Source organism: Solanum stenotomum, chromosome 12 (genome assembly GCF_019186545.1).
Source record: "Solanum stenotomum isolate F172 chromosome 12, ASM1918654v1, whole genome shotgun sequence".
In the NCBI taxonomy this organism is placed as follows: Eukaryota; Viridiplantae; Streptophyta; class Magnoliopsida; order Solanales; family Solanaceae; genus Solanum; species Solanum stenotomum.
Genome location: NC_064293.1, coordinates 29,440,469 through 29,458,717, shown reverse-complemented (window position 1 = coordinate 29,458,717; position 18,249 = coordinate 29,440,469). Strand labels below are relative to the sequence as shown.

Sequence of the window (18,249 nt, the reverse complement as noted above, 5' to 3'; positions counted from 1 at the left end):
TACTATTAGATAATTTCATTCAATTATGTTTCTCGTAGGGTAGGAATACAGTAAAAACTTGACTGATTATACATATTATCACCTTAATATATGACTTGACCATGTAAATTAGTATGGTTTGGTGTAATAAACACTAGGGGTGGGTAAGCTTTTAACATAAGGATATACTCTATATGACACAAAATTCCCCCAGAATTCACAAGAATTAAGTACATCGTCCATGTAAAATTACATGGTTCATGGTATAAATAATATGTAAAAGTACTCAAATGTTTCAAAAAAAGTACTCAATGAACATCCATTAGCTCAATTTATTCATAACAACAACAAAGTTTCAACACTACAAAAGATACCATATCCTAAGACCAACTGGTATGATGCTCTTCTTCACATGATATGTTACATTCCTAAACTTTAGTAATATATCGATTCGAGCCTAGCCATATTACTAGCTTGATTTTCCTCATCAGAATCTTCAAAAAATGAAAACTGAGCCATGGATCCACAGTTAGCACCCAACAACCAGATTAAGGATAAAATTTCACCACCTCTCACAAGATATTGTGCATGAGCACGCGGTGCAGAGCATTTGGCAGCATCAAATAATATTGCGATCCAAGTTTTATGAATAATATCCCAACATTTAACTCTGTCTTGACACCAAGGAGATTCAGTTTGCAAACAGTTGACAACCTTAAAAGCTTCATACAAGAACGATTCCTGAGGAATTCTCCCCTCAGCAGCTTTTTTCATGATCTCTTGGCAAGCTTCTTGTTGGCTTGAATTTTTCTTTTCATGAAGCAATTCTTTTATCTTGTTGTTGGTCTCTTCTATCTTCTTCTTGTTAGGAACAGGCATGAAGAAAGGGCGAAAAATAAGAATGTAAACCATGTAGTCTGATAGAGACTTTGAACATTCTCTAAACTTGTTCAACTCTCTTGAATCAGATCCAATATTTTCCTCAGGTACATCGACAACATTATAGAAAATCTCTGTCACAATGTGCCATACTATGAGGAACTCGTTCTTGTCAAGCTCCTTCGACACAGGGAACTTGCTGGTGCATTTAGTGAATGTAGAAGCATACGAGTTACAATCCCAATCATGCCTATTTAGACGTATTTCTATTTGTCTTAGAATTTCAGCTTCCAATATAGGAGAAAGACTCTTGTTTTTCACATATATCATCTCATCAAGATAATTTGTAAGGTGTAGGGAATCAATTATGCATTCCCATGCTTTTGGAGGTCGATTTAAACCATAGGTTATGAGGTTGAATTGTTGGAGAGATGGTCTCCAACACCATAGAGCACGTGGCCGTGGCCACTTTAAAGCTTTGAGGAATTTGACCACCCAAGTGATTGGCCTCGACGTTGCCCTTGACATTGTGGCAATTGTGAAAGTTGAGGAATAAAGCAAGACAACAAAAGCAATGGCATCCAGAGCCATACCTCCAATGAGTAAGCTGTAGGTTAGTCCTACATCGAACGGATCAAATTGCTTTTGCTTGTTGTTCCTCACCAACAAAGAGAAAGAGGCCAATGCTGCAGGAAGCAGAACCCAATAGACAGATCGAGCTGAGTTCCCAAAACTTTCATGGAAAATTTGGGCCTTAGTGTATAGAACATCATGTAGAATCTCGAGTTCAGCCTGCGCGATTCTAAAAGCAAACAAATCAGTTCTGTTTTGCAAGAGTTGTTGAATTCTACCATACTCCTCAAAAGTGAACTTGTGCTCCACCAGAACACCTTTATAGGCCCTGAATATTGTATATGCAAGTTGTATAACCTCCACATCATCCGGCTCTCCTGCTCGGAAATTGTGAGGTTCTTCTGACGACTTCCTCTTCACAACATCTTCGTACTTAGGATTACTCAACGTTATGGACTTATCCATACTCCCTATGAACCTAGCACGTGCCCTCTCGTAACATTTGATGATCCCAGCCAAGAACACTAGGACATTTGGGATCCAAAGATAGTTTACTTGGGAGAACGATAAGTAGAACACATAGGCAGAGGACAGGAACATGAAAACAAACGTGAAAGCATACCTAAACCACAGGTCATTGTCCTCGAGGGAAAAAGCTATCGCGTGATCAGAACCTCCTAAGTGCAACAACATACAAGAAGCCCAAAATGACATAAGTTCTGTCTTGTCATGTCTTGTTTTGCTGTAATTTACAATGAGATTGAGAATGAAAGCAGGGGCCCAATCAGCAGCCATGTATGCTGACCAAACAAACACCATCAGGATTTTACTGCCTGTTCTCTTCCTGAATGGTGCTAAAAGAAGCAATAGAGCTTGGATTAAGAGGCTTAGAATGCAAAAAGATTGCACATTATAGGCAATCCAGGCAGCCTTGATATGATTTATAGACATCATTCCTGCCTAGCAAATGTTTCAAGTATTTGATCAATGAAGAATTGATGAAATGATATTTTTTCTCGATCGTGTTTTGCATGTAAAAATTATATGTATCGAGTAATCGGAGATGATAAAGAAAGACCTAAAATATTGTGAAGAATGTTGAAGGATGTACCTTCCTCTTATGTCAAGTGTCTCTTACTTGAATATGATCCTTTTCTTGTGTTTCTTATATCTATTATTATGGGATCCTTTACTCCAACTTGCTCTCTTTCTTTTAAACCTTTTTGATGAACTTCAATACAAGAATATGCAAAAGAATAGCACAGATTCAGATACTCTCTCCGATCACTTTTACTTGTCCACTACTTTTGTTTGTCAGTTTTAACATATCAAGAAAAGACAAGTTATTTTTTTTTCTAGTGTTTTGTCCTTAACATTAATTACTTGTTTTTTGATTTAAACTAAACATCAATTAATAGGGGTAGTATGGTAAAATAGTCATATCGATCATTATTTTTTTAATGAGCATAATGTGATAAGTAAAAGTGATTGAGTATATACAAAGTTATAAGTAAATCAACCATGGATGAAGGCATTGGTTTCTAGTGAGGAACATTATAGATATTTCCCATAATGTTAGTTAATTAGTGTCTGTCAATTTTGTCACTACAACAGTTGCTATCGTAGTTGAAAAGGTGCAATGATATCACACTCACTGTGACAAGGCTAATTTGGGAAATCATTTTTCACTTACTGATATGAATAATTTGAGGCGAATCAAAACAGTTCTCATGTGAATCGACCCTCATATTATATATATATATATATATTCTCCCTCCATCTCATATTACGTGAAAGTAGGGGTGTAAAAAATGAACCCAAACATAGGTAGCCCGTCTAACCCGCTCATAATTTTAAAGGTTGGGCTCAAGATAATTTGAATTAGGTCCAATCTCAAGCCTAACCCATTTTAAGGGAATCCTTAATTGAGTCCAATTCAAGTTCTAATTTCAATCCGTTTTAAAACTCTTTACTGAGATATGTTCATACATTAAAGGTATAAATTATTATCTACTTAACATCTTTTAAGATTTATCTATCCATTTGTTAGTTTTTTTGGAAAAAAATCTTGAGCTGATATTCGAATTGTGATTATAAAAGTTAAATATCACTATGTTTAAATTATTGAGATTAATCGGGTCAAATTGGGAGGATCAAGACCCAACCCCTTTTTTAGCCCATTTGAACCCAATCCATTTGAGCCCAAAGTAAACTTGGGTGGGTCAAGACCCAACCCAATTTCTATTTTAACCCATTTTAATATCTCCAATTTCAATTCAATCCGCCAATTTGACACCTCTACGTGAAAGTATTCTTTAAGTAGGGGTGTACATGACCGGGTTGGTTCGGGTTTTTCAATTATCAAACCAAACCATTTGTGTCAGATTTTTAAATCTATAAACCAAACCAAACCAATAAAACTCGGGTTTTTCAACCTCGGATTTTTTTGGGGTTTTCGGATTTTCGGGTTTTTCCGGTAAAGTATTCATACAAACATATAATTTACTTGTACTTCAAATATTTCTTTAGTCCTACCAAAATACAACTATCTAAGGTGTTTCTTAAGAAAATAACACAAAATATGATATGAGTAATGACACTAAAATGTCCAACAAAAAAATAATAATAATGAAATCGCGTAAAACAAATATTGCAAATTAACAAGTCATAATGAAAATGATCATAATTTAAAAGTACTAAATCATGCTAAAATAAGTATAAGTATTAGTTACATGACTAAATATTAGAGGAAATTAAAATTAGATTATGTATTTGAATTGTCTAAACCAATGTAAAACCAAAGAATAAATATTCAATATTATTGTCATTCTTAGTGTTGAATTGAATTTCTTTTTGCATTAGTATTAATTTGATTTTGATTTAAGCTTTATTATAATTATCAACATCTGTGGACTATAATCTTTATTGAACTATTCAGAATTCTAAGTTTCAAACTTGAAATAATATATTAAAAGATAAAAACTATGAAAAAGTATAAGAAATATTTAAAAATTATATCAAAGTAAATATATTTTATGTATAAAATAAAATTTTAAAATTATATATATAATGTCGGGTTGGTTTGGTCTCGGGTTAGTTTTTTCCAATTAAAACCAAACCAACCCAAATATAGTCGGGTTTTTTTTTCAATACCAAACCAAGTCAAACCAACCACTAGTCGGGTTTTTTTTCTTGGTTTGACTCGATTTGCGATTTGATTAGGTTTTCGATTCGGTTTTGTACACCCCTGTCTTTTAAGTATAATTTTCTCAACTTTTTAAAAATATTTTTAATCATTATTTATGTTGTCTTGTAATACTTTCATATTGTTTTCTAATGAATAATTTTTATCTTAAAGAATTATAATCAAAATCAAATATTTAACTCTTACATTAAACTCATGAGAGGAAGCGAATATAAAAAAGAGTAAAAGGAAAAATATTCTTAATTTTCTCATCTTACCCTGAATGATCAATACTGTTTCTACTTATTCTTCAGTATCTATTCCGTAAGGTATTTGTGGTGCATGTAATGCACTTCAACACATGAAATTTGTTTTTTATGTTCTAGGATGGCATTAGTTACATAAACAAAATAGAGCGCGCAAGAGAACACTGATAAAATTAAAATATGTGAGTGCCTTTTCCAGAAAAAGTTGAAGGGTAATTTGCGTATTTTCACTTCTTGTAGTTAAACTTGATAACGTAGTTTCATTTATAATGTGAGCAATACAAATACAAATACCATCACAAATTTTATTTAAGAAAAACACGCTCTAAAAAAAGTGATGAGACTTTTAACTTGAGCTTATCCTATTTTAAACTCTGATTTACGGAATGACAACATTCGATTTATTCAATATAATTTCTGTCTTATAACTTTCTTGTAGTGCTGCTCTTTCACTCAACTAAATTAGCTTCTAGATTTCTGTTAAGTTTACAGAATGAATTTTGAGACCTCCTTTCCACTTTTTGTTCCAAATTTCATACAATCCAAAATAAATCTTATCAACATTGTTCCCCTTCCCTTTTGTTATCGTAATATTTTTTGGTGTCATCTTTTTGTCGTTAATCTCACTTGTCAAATTCATCTTTCTCCATCGAGTGTTATCTCCCCATTTTGCCATAAAATAAACTGGTGAATCTCTCCAACCAAATGCATCAGTCATCAATGACATTGTAAATTCAATATCGTACGATGCATTCTTCGCTACATTAATATTGTTAATGCAGCCAGTTACCTCCAACCAATTTACTTGTATAAGTTCTGTACCATCTTTTCTGTAATTCAAATTACATTTAACAACATGTTAGTTGATATTACAAAGTATAGCATATATATGTTAGCCAATTAAATTAATGTATTAGCACCCTTTAGTTCTTACTCATATTTGGGTAACTTCCAAAAGCGTTTATCATTTCCCCAAACAATGTTAAGTGCTTTCGGATAAACTATATAACCCTACAAGCAACAAAAACAACATAATTCAATTTTTTTAAAAATAGAAACTCGAGCACAACTTAATTAATACATATTGGAAGAAATCAAATACATGAAATTTCATGCACCTTTTGTGTTTTAGAGAATGTGTGGTTGCCTTGATAGTGAAGAGCTTTTGAAGCCATTTGCTATATTAAGTTGAATTACTCAAAATTACTAAGAATTAATGTGGAGATTTGAGTGATGCCTTGTGATATATGCTATTTGCCCTATATAATTAATAATCAGATATATATAGAGATAGGAATTAATTCCATGCATGCATGGGAATCAACTACATCGTATGAAAGAGGCATTTAGCTAAGCATACTACCGACCAAAGTAAAAATGCCAGACTTTAGTCGTATGAAACTTAATTTAAATATCGCATATTTGATGTTTGTCAAACAATTAGGTGCAAATTAAATAATTTTAAGAAAAAAATAGTACAAGTTGAACAGTGACGTTCAAATAAGATACACCATGATTTCTTTTTCAAAAAAAATGTTGTAGTTAGCCCTTATAGGATTTACTAAATGCAAATCTGAACTAATCGGAGTAATTAGCTTAACAACGTCGGAGATGATTGGATGTAAAAAAGAAGTTAAAAGTATATACTATAAGTTGTCAAAATTAAACGCATTAAACTAGAACCGTCCTTTGTTTTGTAGTACTACTAAAGATTGAGGCCAAATTGCTAAAGATAGGATAAAACACCCACTACAAAATGACTTTGTATTATATTCTCACACGTTTAGTAGATTACGATATTATTAATCTCTCCGTTCACTTTTATTTATGGGAAAATTACAGAAATCGCATACTTTTAAGGCACAATTACAATCTATCCTTCAAAAGTTTATAATTACAGAAATCCCTCAAACGGATGCAATAATATAAGCATTGATATATTAATCTGATGCGCGAGATACATTAATTGTTAAGTAAGATACATTACATTTTATACATGATACACTAATCTGATGTACGTTTTATACATGATACACTAATCTGGTACGCGAGATACATTAATCTGATGCGCGAGATACACTAATCTGATGCGCGAAAATGAGGGATTTTGGAGATTTGTAAAACTTATAGGGGATAATGGTGATAAGTAAACTAAAAGGTGAAATTTCTGTAATTTTTTCTTTATTTTTATTCATTAATTTTATATATCCTTAAGAAATAATAATGATTAATAATATAAGTATTTTACTATAATACTCCTATTAATTAGTGTATATTTTTGGATGGAATTTATTTGAGGAATAAGTAATTAATATTGGTGATAATATAAAAATAAAGATTTTTTTTTTTGTCTTTTCTTGCATATGTAAAAAATAACAAAAAAAATGAGAATTTAATAGTAGACAAGTAAAAGTTAACGGTAGGCGTATATATCTTTTTCATTGCTTTTGTTCACATCTTCCACTTTTAGACCTTTGTTTTCATTATTTAGCTATCAAATACCTCGTGCGAGTTCTAGAAAAAAATTGCAAAGTTGTAGTCTAATTGACTCTTTTTTTTTTCTTTTTCTATTTTCGTAAAAATATATAAATAAAAGAAACATGTACATTAGGGGTGGGGAAGGCCGGAAGGAGGAGGGGGATTACAAGATAGAAAATAGAATTTTCACAAATATGATAAAAGTTTGGAAAGTCAACAAGTTACTAAGATTTTTCTTATTGAATTTTTAATATAATTATAGTTGTTTTTTTTAAAATTCATTAAGCACTTAATATTTGGTGATAAGGAGGCCAAATCAGTTTATGCTTAAGCCGGCAGAAAGAATAATAAGTGAAAGGACTAAAGTTGGACCAAAAGGGTCAAAATTCCTAATACTTGTTCCCGTTCACTTTTATTTATTAACTATATTAAAAAAATTATTAAATTTTTATCTTTCACTTTTAGTATATCAATTTTTTTTAAAAAAATATTTTATCTTCAATCCTAGTTACTTATTTTTCAAAATTTAATAGTATACATCGATTAATATAAAAATTGTGACGAAATAGGCATATTAATCACAAATTTAAATAATATATAAAATGGAAAAATGGACGAATAAAAATAAACAAAATAAATACAAAATACAAATGCAGCTAAGATCAATGAACCCAAGCAAAAGTTTTCAAACTTCAAACTTTAAATAGATTCATATTCTCATTGGAGCAGCCAAGGGGAATAAACAGGCAACATTAGAAGACGTGTTGACGGTTTGGCGCTTGTTTATTTCTTTCTCTTATATTAGTTATTAATAGTCTATACTGTGTAGTGTGTAGTACAAGCTAACAATATTAATTTTATATTTTTAAAATATATTTTAAACATGTCAATTATTGTGACTTATTGCATTTTTTACATAATTTTTAAATCTGTATATTTCGAATTTAAAAATTAATCAAATTAAATAATATTGCTGATTTTTAAAAATTAGTGGTACAACTCATATTTAAGAAAAGTACATTCAAACTATATATTTTTTTGTGAAATGTATGGCTAAACACAAGTTCAACATTAATTCAAACTTTTTTTAAAAATAATTAATTATATAAAAATAAAAAACATAGTTTTAAATATTTATATATTTAAATATAAAAATTAATCAAATTAAATAATTTTGATAATTTTTTGAAATTAGCAGTACAAATCATATCTAAGAAAAGTACATTCAAACCTATATTTTTTGCAAAATATATGGCCAAACAGAAGGTCAACTTTAATTCAAACTTTTAGAAAAACAATTAATTGTATAAAAATATTGAAGAAAAATGTTATATAATATAAAAACATAGAGGCAAAATGAGCAGTGGAGTAATAATGTTGCTATGCATTCAAGTTTAAGAACCGGAGACCAGCATGCCAAACAGCTGAATAATTAAATTAAAACAAATAAATGAAAATAGATGGAGTAATAATAACATTCTTTCTTTTTTTTGGTAAAAGATAATAACATTCAATATCACTAAGATATTACCTTTGTTTTTTTAATTATGCCTAGTATTAATACTCTCTCTATTCCTAATTACCTGTCCACTTTTAAATTGACACATCTATTAATAAAATAATTAATGACATGGTGAAATTACTATTTTATCCCTATTAATTATGAAGTAGATGAATTAAAAACTTAAAATTTTTAATAAGTTCTATCTTTTTCAAAGTAATTAATTGAGGATATAATAGATTAAATTTTTTTTGTCATTTTCTTGATTTGTCAAAATGGATGAGTAATTAGGAACAACCAAAAAAGAAAAAGTGGACAAATAATTATGGACAAAGGGAGTATATTGTACACTTAGATTTGGATAAGTGAACTTTAAAATGTTATTGATCTCATATACCTTAATGTATTCACATTTTTTGCACGACTCTTAAATAACTTTTGAGAGAGCTAGAAGCCACCTTGAAAGGTTCAGCAATGATTTTTTTTTTCTTTTTTCTTAGTTATGGATTAATTTTTATACTTTTATATATTTTTATGAATAGCCAAATTTCTATTTTGGATTTTGACGGAACCTTTTATAGAATGAATTCATTTTATTTATATAATTGAGCCATTAGATATGTTAAGCATGCATAGTAGAGGGCACAGAATGTAATTGAAGGAGATTGGGGGTCATTATGAATAAAATGTGTTCGTTCGATAAAAATAAAAAATATTCACAACTTGTAGAAAATAAAAACATAAAATAGTAACTAAATTATGGGAGGTCATTTTTCGATAATAGTGAACAAGTTGTGGTGAATCAGAATAATTTTATATGAATCGATCAACATAACTAAATTAAACATAATTGTCAGGATACTCCTCCTATTGTCCTATAATATGTGAAGCTGTTACCGTTTAGGAAAATAATATTTTTTTCTTCATAGTTTCATTTATGATCTGAGCAATACAAATACAAAGTTACAAACGCGAATTCATTTAAGAAAACCCACTCTAAAATACATGAATAAAAATAAGACTTTTAACAATTGAGTTTCCACTATTTTTAACTCTAATTTACGAATGACAATAATCGATGTATTTCTATTTTTACAACTTTTTTGTAACACTATATATAATTTCACTCGGCTAAATTAGGTTTTAGGTCTCTATTAAGTTTACAGAATGAATTTTGAGACCTCCTTTCCACTTTTTATTCCAAACTTCATACAATCCAAAATAAATCTTATTAGTATTGTTCCCGTTTCCGTTTGTTATCGTAATAGTTTTTGATATCATCTTTTTGCCATTAGTTTCAGTAGTCAAAAGAATCAGACATGGGACTTGGTAAATTTGCCTGAAGGAAAGAAAGCTATTGGGCTCAAATGGGTATTTAGAACCAAGTATCATGCTGATCGCAGTATCCAAAAACATAAGGCAAGGCTCGTCGCAAAAGGTTATTCCCAGCAACAAGGTATTGACTTCGAAGAAACTTTTTCTCCTGTTGCTCGCTTTGAAACTGTGAGAACTTTTTTTGCCTTGGCTGCTAATTTAAGTTGGCCAGTTTACCAATTCGATGTTAAATCTACCTTTTTAAATGGTGATTTGGAAGAGGAAGTCTATGTCTCACAACCTGAAGGTTTTGTAGTAAATGGCAAAGAAGATAAGGTCTACAGGTTAAAAAAGACACTCTATGGCTTAAAGCAAGCGCCGCGGGCATGGTACTTCAAGATTGATTCATATTTCCATGAGAATGGTTTTGAAAGGAGTAACAATGAGCATACTCTTTATGTAAAATGAGAAGGTAAAAATGATTTTTTGGTCGTATGTCTTTACGTTGATGATATGATATATATGTATTCGAATGAGTCTATGATCACTGATTTTAAGGACTGCATGATGAAGAATTTTGAGATGTCTGATTTGGGTCTGCTGCATTATTTTCTTGGTCTTGAGGTGAAACAGGGAATCAAAGGCATATTTCTTTCACAAAGAAAATATGCGACGGATCTTTTGAAAAAGTTTACTATGATAAATTGTAAAGTTGTTGTTACGCCGATGAATATTAATGAAAAGTTGTGTCGTGATGATGGTTCTGAAATGGCAATTGCAACTTATTTTAGAAGTCTGGTTGGTGGTTTGAATTACTTGTCTCATACAAGATCATATATTGCTTTCTCTGTTGGCGTTATATCGAGATTTATGCACAATCCAAACAAGCTTCACCTTGGATCTGCAAAGAGAGTACTAAGAAATATTTATGGGACAACAGAGCATGGAATTTGGTATTCTAAGGTAACAAATTTCACATTAACTGGCTTTACTGATAGTGACTACACAGGCAGCATTGATGATCAAAAGAGCACATCTGGTTTCTTGTTTAATCTTGGGTCTGTAGCAGTTTCATGGAGTTCAAAGAAGCAAGAAGTGGTCGCTTTATCAACTTCAGAGGCTGAATATATTGCAGCAACCTCTGCAACTTGTCAAGCAGTTTGGTTAAGGAGACTTGTTGCAGATTTTAATCAGAAACCGACTGCTGCAACTGAGATTTTTTGTGACAATATATCTGCTATTGCGATGACGAAGAAGCCAGCATTTCACAGCAGCACAAAGCACATTGATATTCGCTATCACTATATTAGAGGTCTTGTTTCTACTAGAGAAATTACTTTGAAGTCTTGTGATACAAATGAGCAAGCAACAGACATCTTCACGAAGTCACTTCCGCAAGCAAAGCACAAGTTCTTCAGAGGGCAACTTGGAGTTTGCTGTTTTGAATCAAGGGGGAGTGTTGAAAAGTGATTCAGATACTTGACCAAGTCTTCAGGAGTTTGTTAGTTAGTTTCCTTTACCTTAGCATGTTTACATATTGTGGCAGATTAGTAGCTAATTAGTAGTTAGTGGTTTAGTGGACCTAGATTTTAGTATTTTCTGTTTTACAGTAAGCCTATTTATAGGTAGACTTGTTGCTTTCATTATTAATCAGAAACAAAAACTTTGCAGTAGCTTTTACTTCTGTTTTTTGCTATATTTTTCTGTTCACTTTCTCCTTTACTTCTTTTTTCTTTCCAACATGAACTAGTGACGGATCTATGCAGAGGTTTGGGGGTGCCACGCCACCCCCGAACTTCGACGGAAACTCTATATATACATAGGTATATATATATAATATTTATATAAATATAAAATGTGTCACCCACATAACAAAATTGTCTTGTGGTGCCATGGTAGGAGGGCAACTTTAGAAGGCTGATGTTGCAGGTTCGAATCCCATTTGTACCTATTTTTTTGAGAAATTTGATGCAGACGTTTTTTAAGAAAAAAAAAAAGGCTCCAAGCACTGACACAATTTTTATTTTTATTTTTTTATAATTGTTATTGACTTAAATTAAATTAATTACATTATTACTCCTTTGACTTTTCTTTTATTTGATTAAATACTCAATAAAAGTGTAATATCTTATTATTTACATTTTATTGATTGATTTATGATATATATCGAAAAGACAAATAATTTAATCAAATATAAAATTAATTTAATCGATAAGTCTATTTGACACCCACAGACTCTAAATCCTAGATCCGCCACTGACAGGAACTACATATGGGCAGTGATGGCAGCAGTGATATACGGGATATGGAAGGCAAGGAATGAAGCACTGTGGCAGGAAAGAGTACCTCAGCCACACATGATCAGGCGAGAAGTACAAGAGGGGTGCAAGTATAGAATCTTAGAGATAGTGAATAGGAAAACTAATAAGTGTAAAGAGAAACAAAGGATAGAACAATTTTACAAAAAGTAGAGAGTTGTCGAGTGAAACTAGCGAAAGGCTGATATGTTAAGCACGCACAGTAGAGGGCACATAATGTAGTTGAAGGAGATTGGGGTCATTATGAATAAAATGTGTTTGTTCGATAAAAAAAAAAATATTCACAACTTGTAGAAAATAAAAAACATAATATAGTAACTAAATTATGGAGAGTCATTTTTTGATAATAGTGAACAAGTTGTGGTGAATCAGAATAATTTTATATGAATCGATCAACATAACTAAATTAAACATAATTGTCAGGATACTCCTCCTATTGTCCTATAATATGTGAAACTGTTACCGTTTAGGAAAATAATATTTTTTTCTTCATAGTATCATTTATGATCTGATGAGCAATACAAATACAAAGTTACAAACGCGAATTCATTTAAGAAAACCCACTCTAAAATACATGAATAAAAATAAGACTCTTAACAATTGAGCTTCCCCTATTTTAAACCCTGATTTAAGAATGACAATAATCGATGTATTTCTATTTTTACAACTTTTTTGTAACACTATTCTTTCACTCGGCTAAATTAAGTTTTAGGTCTCTATTAAGTTTACAGAATGAATTTTGAGACCTCCTTTCCACTTTTTATTCCAAACTTCATACAATCCAAAATAAATCTTATCAATATTGTTTCCGTTTCCTTTTGTTATCGTAATAGTTTTTGATATCATCTTTTTGCCATTAGTCTCAGTAGTCAAATTGATCTTTCTCCATTGAGTATTATTATCTCCCCATTTAGCCATAAGATAAACTGGCGAATCGCTCCAACCGAACGCATCAGTCATCAATGACATTGTAAATCCAATGTTGTATGATGTTTTCTTCGTCATATTAATATTATCGATGCAACCAGTTACCTCTAACCAATTTACTTGCATAAGTTCTGCATCATCCTTTCTGTAATTCAAATATATTTAATAAAAACGTCAGCATGCTAAAAACAACAAGAGATCAGTATAATTAAATTGATCCCAAGATGATTTATGTAGTCCTATATTGTCTTTTCATTATGCAAAATGTAGTCCTTTTAGAAAATTTTATGTTCAACTTCTATATGAAATCAAAATATAGTTGGTAAAAATAAAATTAAAAAAATAGTATTCTTACTCGTCTTTGGGTAACTTCCAATAACGCTTATCATTTCCCCAAACAATATTAAGAGATTTCGGATAAATTATATAACCCTGCAAGCAACAAAAATAACACTATTAAATAAATAACATAACATAAACTCGATGGATCGATTGATTAAGCATAAGTAATAAGAGAAACAAGAATTGCAATATAAGAAGAAACTAATGTATGAAATGTCCTGCACCTTTTCTGTTATAGAGAATGTTTGTTTGCCTTGATAGTGAAGAGATTTTGAAGCCATTTAATTTGCTATATAAGTTGAATTGTAAAGAATGTGGAGATTTGAGTGCCTTATAATAATTTTGGCTACAAAAATCAGATACATATATAGAGATAGAAATGGAATCAAATCACACGTAATAAGAGACAGGCATTTAATATAGTTTATCAACCAATCCAATGGAATAAAATATCATGTCTTATATTCTAATATACGTTGGCATGCATTTTTCTACAAGTTTTTTTTTGAAGGAAACGTTTTATTCCTTATGGGCTTACTTAGTGCGAATAAATCAAGAGTGTCACGCGCAGAATTAGTGATCATGGTCGATTAAATTCAATAATTTTTATTCAATCAATATATTCTTATTTAAAATAATCATTAAATATATATTAAGTTTAAAACTTAATTATATTTAATAGAAAGTCGTCATTTTAAAACTTTAAAATTTATAAAATTAAAATTGTGACTCTGCCTATATAAATCAAATCAATTATTTCAAACACGGAAAATGACCGAACCGACAACAAAAAAAGTTGAGAATATACTCCTCACTATAGTGAGTTGTCAAAATCGAATGCATGAAGATAGAGATTGAGCCCAAGTTGATTAAGGTTGAATAATATAATATATTACCCACAAAAAAATTGGCATTGTATTATTCTCACACGGTGAATATTATTAGTTCACATATTCCACTTTTAGACGTTTTCTTCATTGCCTTTTTTTTTTTTTTTAAATGAACTATCACTTGATTCTAGTCGGCCCAAATTACCTCGAGCTAATTAAAGCCACAAGTTTCAGAATATTTTTTTTGCAAAGTTATAGTTTAATTTGACTTTTCTACTTAATCTTATATTATGTCCCTAATTACTTGTCCACTTTTAAATTGACACACCTATTAAGAAAATTATAATTGACATAGTGAGTTTACCATTTTACCCCTATTCATTATGAAGTTGATGAATTAAAAATGTAAGATCTTCAAGAAGTTATACTTTTTTTCAAAGTAATTAATTAAGGGTATAATAGGTAAAAAAAATTGTTTTTTCTTGATTTGTCAAAATAAACAAGTAATTAGGGACAATTAAAAAAGGAAAAGTGAACAAGTAATTAGGGATAGAGGAAGTACTAATGGTTTTTAAAATTCACTTTTTTGCTTTGATTTCTAAGTTTCATCACTTGATTAGTCTTAATTTAATTATGTGAAAGCGGTATCTGAAAATCATAAATATTTGAATTTCAAAATATCAAGAAATTTAATAGACCTTAGTAACATGTATTCACATCTTTTGCATGTCTTTTAAATAACTTTTGATTTGGGGAAAGCTAGAAGCCGTTGTGGAGTAAGGAAAATAAATTTGGCAACAATAATTTTCCTTTCTTCTTGCTATATTTCACTATTGGTTATGCATTGTACTATTGTGTTACGACATACTTTAATAAATCAAGTATTCCTGATCCGTAAAAAATAAATTAGTGAGGCTATAATTATTGTAGAAAAAAAAAATCGATCATTAGAAAAGTTATAACTCTAGCTCTCCTCAATCTTATAATATAATTGAGAAAATGCAATTGTGTCACACTCACTCTAACATGCTAATTTGGGGAGTCATTTTTCACTAATAATGAACAAGTTAGTGGCAAATCAGAACAATTCTATAAGTAACTACATCAAACATAATTGTTCCAAGATACTCCTCTAAACGTCCCATATTTTGTGAACCAAACTATATTTTCTTTAATTATAATTTTTTTCAAAGTTCATTTTAATGTTTTGAATCATTCACTGTATTAGCTTGTAATGATTTTCGTATATATAGTATAGCCAGCTATCATAAAGTTATAAATTTATTTGTTTTAGCTGATATAGAAGGGAAGAGTGTACGCAAAGTTCTGGAAGAGACAATAGGGAGGAAAATCATAGTTCATTCATGACGTGAGCAATACAAATTAAATACATAATTATAAACACAAATCTATTTAAGAAACACTCAAAAATACATGAACAAAATAAGACTTTTAACAATTCAACTTTTCCTATTTTAAACTCTGATTTATGGAATGACAAGGATCGACATTTCTATCTTACAAGTATTGTTCTTTCACTTGACTAAATTAGCTTCTAGGTCTCTGTTAAGTTTACAGAATGAATTTTGAGACCTCCTTTCCACTTTTTGTTCCAAACTTCATACAACCCAAAATAAATCTTATCGATATTGTTTCCCTTTTCCTTTTGTTATCGTAATAGTTTTTGATATCATTCTTTTGTTATTTATCTCACTTGTCAAATTCACCTTTTTCCACGGAGTGTTATCTCCCCATTTTGCCATAAGATAAACTGGCGAACCACTCCAACCGAACGCATCAGTCATCAATGACATTGTAAATTCAATGTTGTATGATGTTTTATTCGTTACGTTGTATTAATATTGTCAATACAATCAGTTAGTTACCTCCAACCAATTTACTTGCGTAAGTTCTGCACCATCCTTTCTGGAATTCAAATATATTTAATAAAAAGCATGCTGAAAATTCAAATTATAAGGTAGTATATAGCAGCACATTTAATTTCTATAACTTAGATTTGGTGCGCCCATAATTTGTTTTGAAAGTCTCTGTCAGCCATTTTAGCGCCTATTTTAATTTAACGCTTTTGTGTATACAACAATAGATTAATATAATTAAATTGATCGATGATTTATGTACTCCTATATTGTCTTTTTCTTTATGCAAAATGTAGTCCTTATAGAAAATTTTATGTTCAACTTCTTTATGAAATCAAAATATATCTCAAAGTTCAGCTATAACTTACAAATACGTGAATTACTCTCTGCCCTCTCTCTATATGCAAGCAATAGAAAGCCAAGGGCCAGTTGTGGCCCCGATGCCCCCACCCCCTGCACCACCTGATCCCACGCCCCCTTTAACCAATGAGAAATTGACAAGTAACCTTTCCTCCACTGTTCCAACGGCTACTTCCTCTTCTACCGCCCCAACGCCGCCCATGGACACCACAATTCCGGCCAAAAATCAACCTGTCTCCGTATCTCAGCAACCTAATCCCAACTACAACTCCAATCACAAATAGAATCAAGTGGGTAGCTCTAATCCCTCTTCTAATATGAACCAAGACCAAAGAGTTTCTCACCCCAATCACATAAATAATACCCTTAAAATTTCCTCCAATTTTGATCCCCTGCAAAGACACATTAATGCTCAACAAATTGATCAGCCCCCCACAAGTTCTAATCCTGCCAATAACAATGTCAATAATCTGAAAAATCAAACCTGGCCTCCACTCTCTGTTTCAAAGCCTTCTTTTGTGTCTACTGTTAGTGCATCACTTGCTCAGAGTGCTGTTGGAAAGCAGACAGTTGATATTAAACATGGAACTCATATGGGTAAGCCTGCAGTTTATTTCACAGCTCAAGATTATTTTGTCAACCTTGCGGAAGACTGTAAGCACACCATTGTTGGAAAATTTACTAGAGGCAAACCAAGCATGGAAGAAGTTCGAAAACTCTTTGTTAGTCATGTTCCATTGAAAGGTACCGTCAAAATTGCTTACTTTGAGGGTGTGTTTGGTATGAAGGAAAACATTTTCCGAAAAATGTTTTCCAATTTTCTCATGTTTGGTTGGGTTAAATGTTTTGGAAAATATTTTTCAAATCAACTTATTTTTCTCAAATTTAAGGAAAATGACTTTCCTTCTAAATTTAAGGAAAACATTTTCCAAAATTATCTTCCAACTTCAAATTACAATTATTTTATTATTGAAAAAATCAATTTATTTTGTCTCTACACTCAAACCACCCCCAACCACCACCACCCAATAAATAAATAAATTTTAAAGCTTATTTTTAAATTCAATTTTTTTACCCCACCCCCACCCCCTCCCAAAAAAATATTAAAAATTGTTTTTAAAAGATATTTCTAATTTCAATTTTTTATTTTTTTACCCCCACCCACTACCCTCTCCCCCCCCCATCAACCCCCCTATCAGCCCCCAACCCACTTCAAAAAGAAAAAAAAATTAAGTTTGTTTTTAAAAATTATTTTCAACTTCAAATTTTTATTTTTTCATCCCGATCCTCGATCACCCACCCCCCTCTCCGGTCACCCCCCTCCCCCACAACAAAAAATTTCAAGTTTGTTTTTTAAAAAATATTTTTAATTTCAAAATTTCATTTTTTCACCCCTACCCTCGACCCCCACCCACTCAGCC

The 18,249-nt window shown here is 31.0% G+C and overlaps 3 protein-coding genes across 8 annotated transcripts in view; all 3 read right to left on the bottom strand.

Annotated features, from left to right (window-relative positions):
• Window positions 1-364: 364 nt before the first annotated feature.
• Window positions 365-2,419, bottom strand: LOC125849408 (uncharacterized). Its single transcript, XM_049529482.1, has one exon. The coding sequence runs from the start codon at window positions 2,383-2,385 to the stop codon at window positions 415-417; it is 1,971 nt and encodes a 656-aa protein (XP_049385439.1). The 5' UTR covers window positions 2,386-2,419; the 3' UTR covers window positions 365-414.
• Window positions 2,420-5,260: 2,841 nt separating this feature from the next.
• On the bottom strand, window positions 5,261-6,118 carry LOC125849417 (protein PHLOEM PROTEIN 2-LIKE A9-like). Its single transcript, XM_049529501.1, has 3 exons — window positions 6,000-6,118; window positions 5,816-5,892; window positions 5,261-5,711 (listed from the first exon to the last, which is right to left on the bottom strand). Exons 1-3 carry the CDS (start codon window positions 6,054-6,056, stop codon window positions 5,351-5,353), a joined length of 495 nt encoding a protein of 164 aa, XP_049385458.1. The 5' UTR covers window positions 6,057-6,118; the 3' UTR covers window positions 5,261-5,350.
• A 6,839-nt stretch (window positions 6,119-12,957) lies between these two features.
• The window catches only part of LOC125849414 (protein PHLOEM PROTEIN 2-LIKE A9-like), a 40,913-nt gene continuing 35,621 nt past the window's right edge, over window positions 12,958-18,249 (bottom strand). The window contains exons 1-3 of one of the 6 annotated variants that reach the window (XM_049529493.1): window positions 13,986-14,099; window positions 13,775-13,851; window positions 12,958-13,564 (exon numbers count right to left, since the gene is read on the bottom strand). In XM_049529493.1, coding sequence (XP_049385450.1) covers window positions 13,201-13,564; window positions 13,775-13,851; window positions 13,986-14,042 — 498 coding nt within the window. In that variant the 5' untranslated portion in view covers window positions 14,043-14,099 and the 3' untranslated portion in view covers window positions 12,958-13,200. Of the gene's footprint in view, window positions 13,565-13,774; window positions 13,852-13,985; window positions 14,100-16,112; window positions 16,185-18,249 lie in introns of those variants that run through there. The other 5 variants (XM_049529497.1, XM_049529496.1, XM_049529494.1 and 2 more) reach the window with 5 other exon arrangements.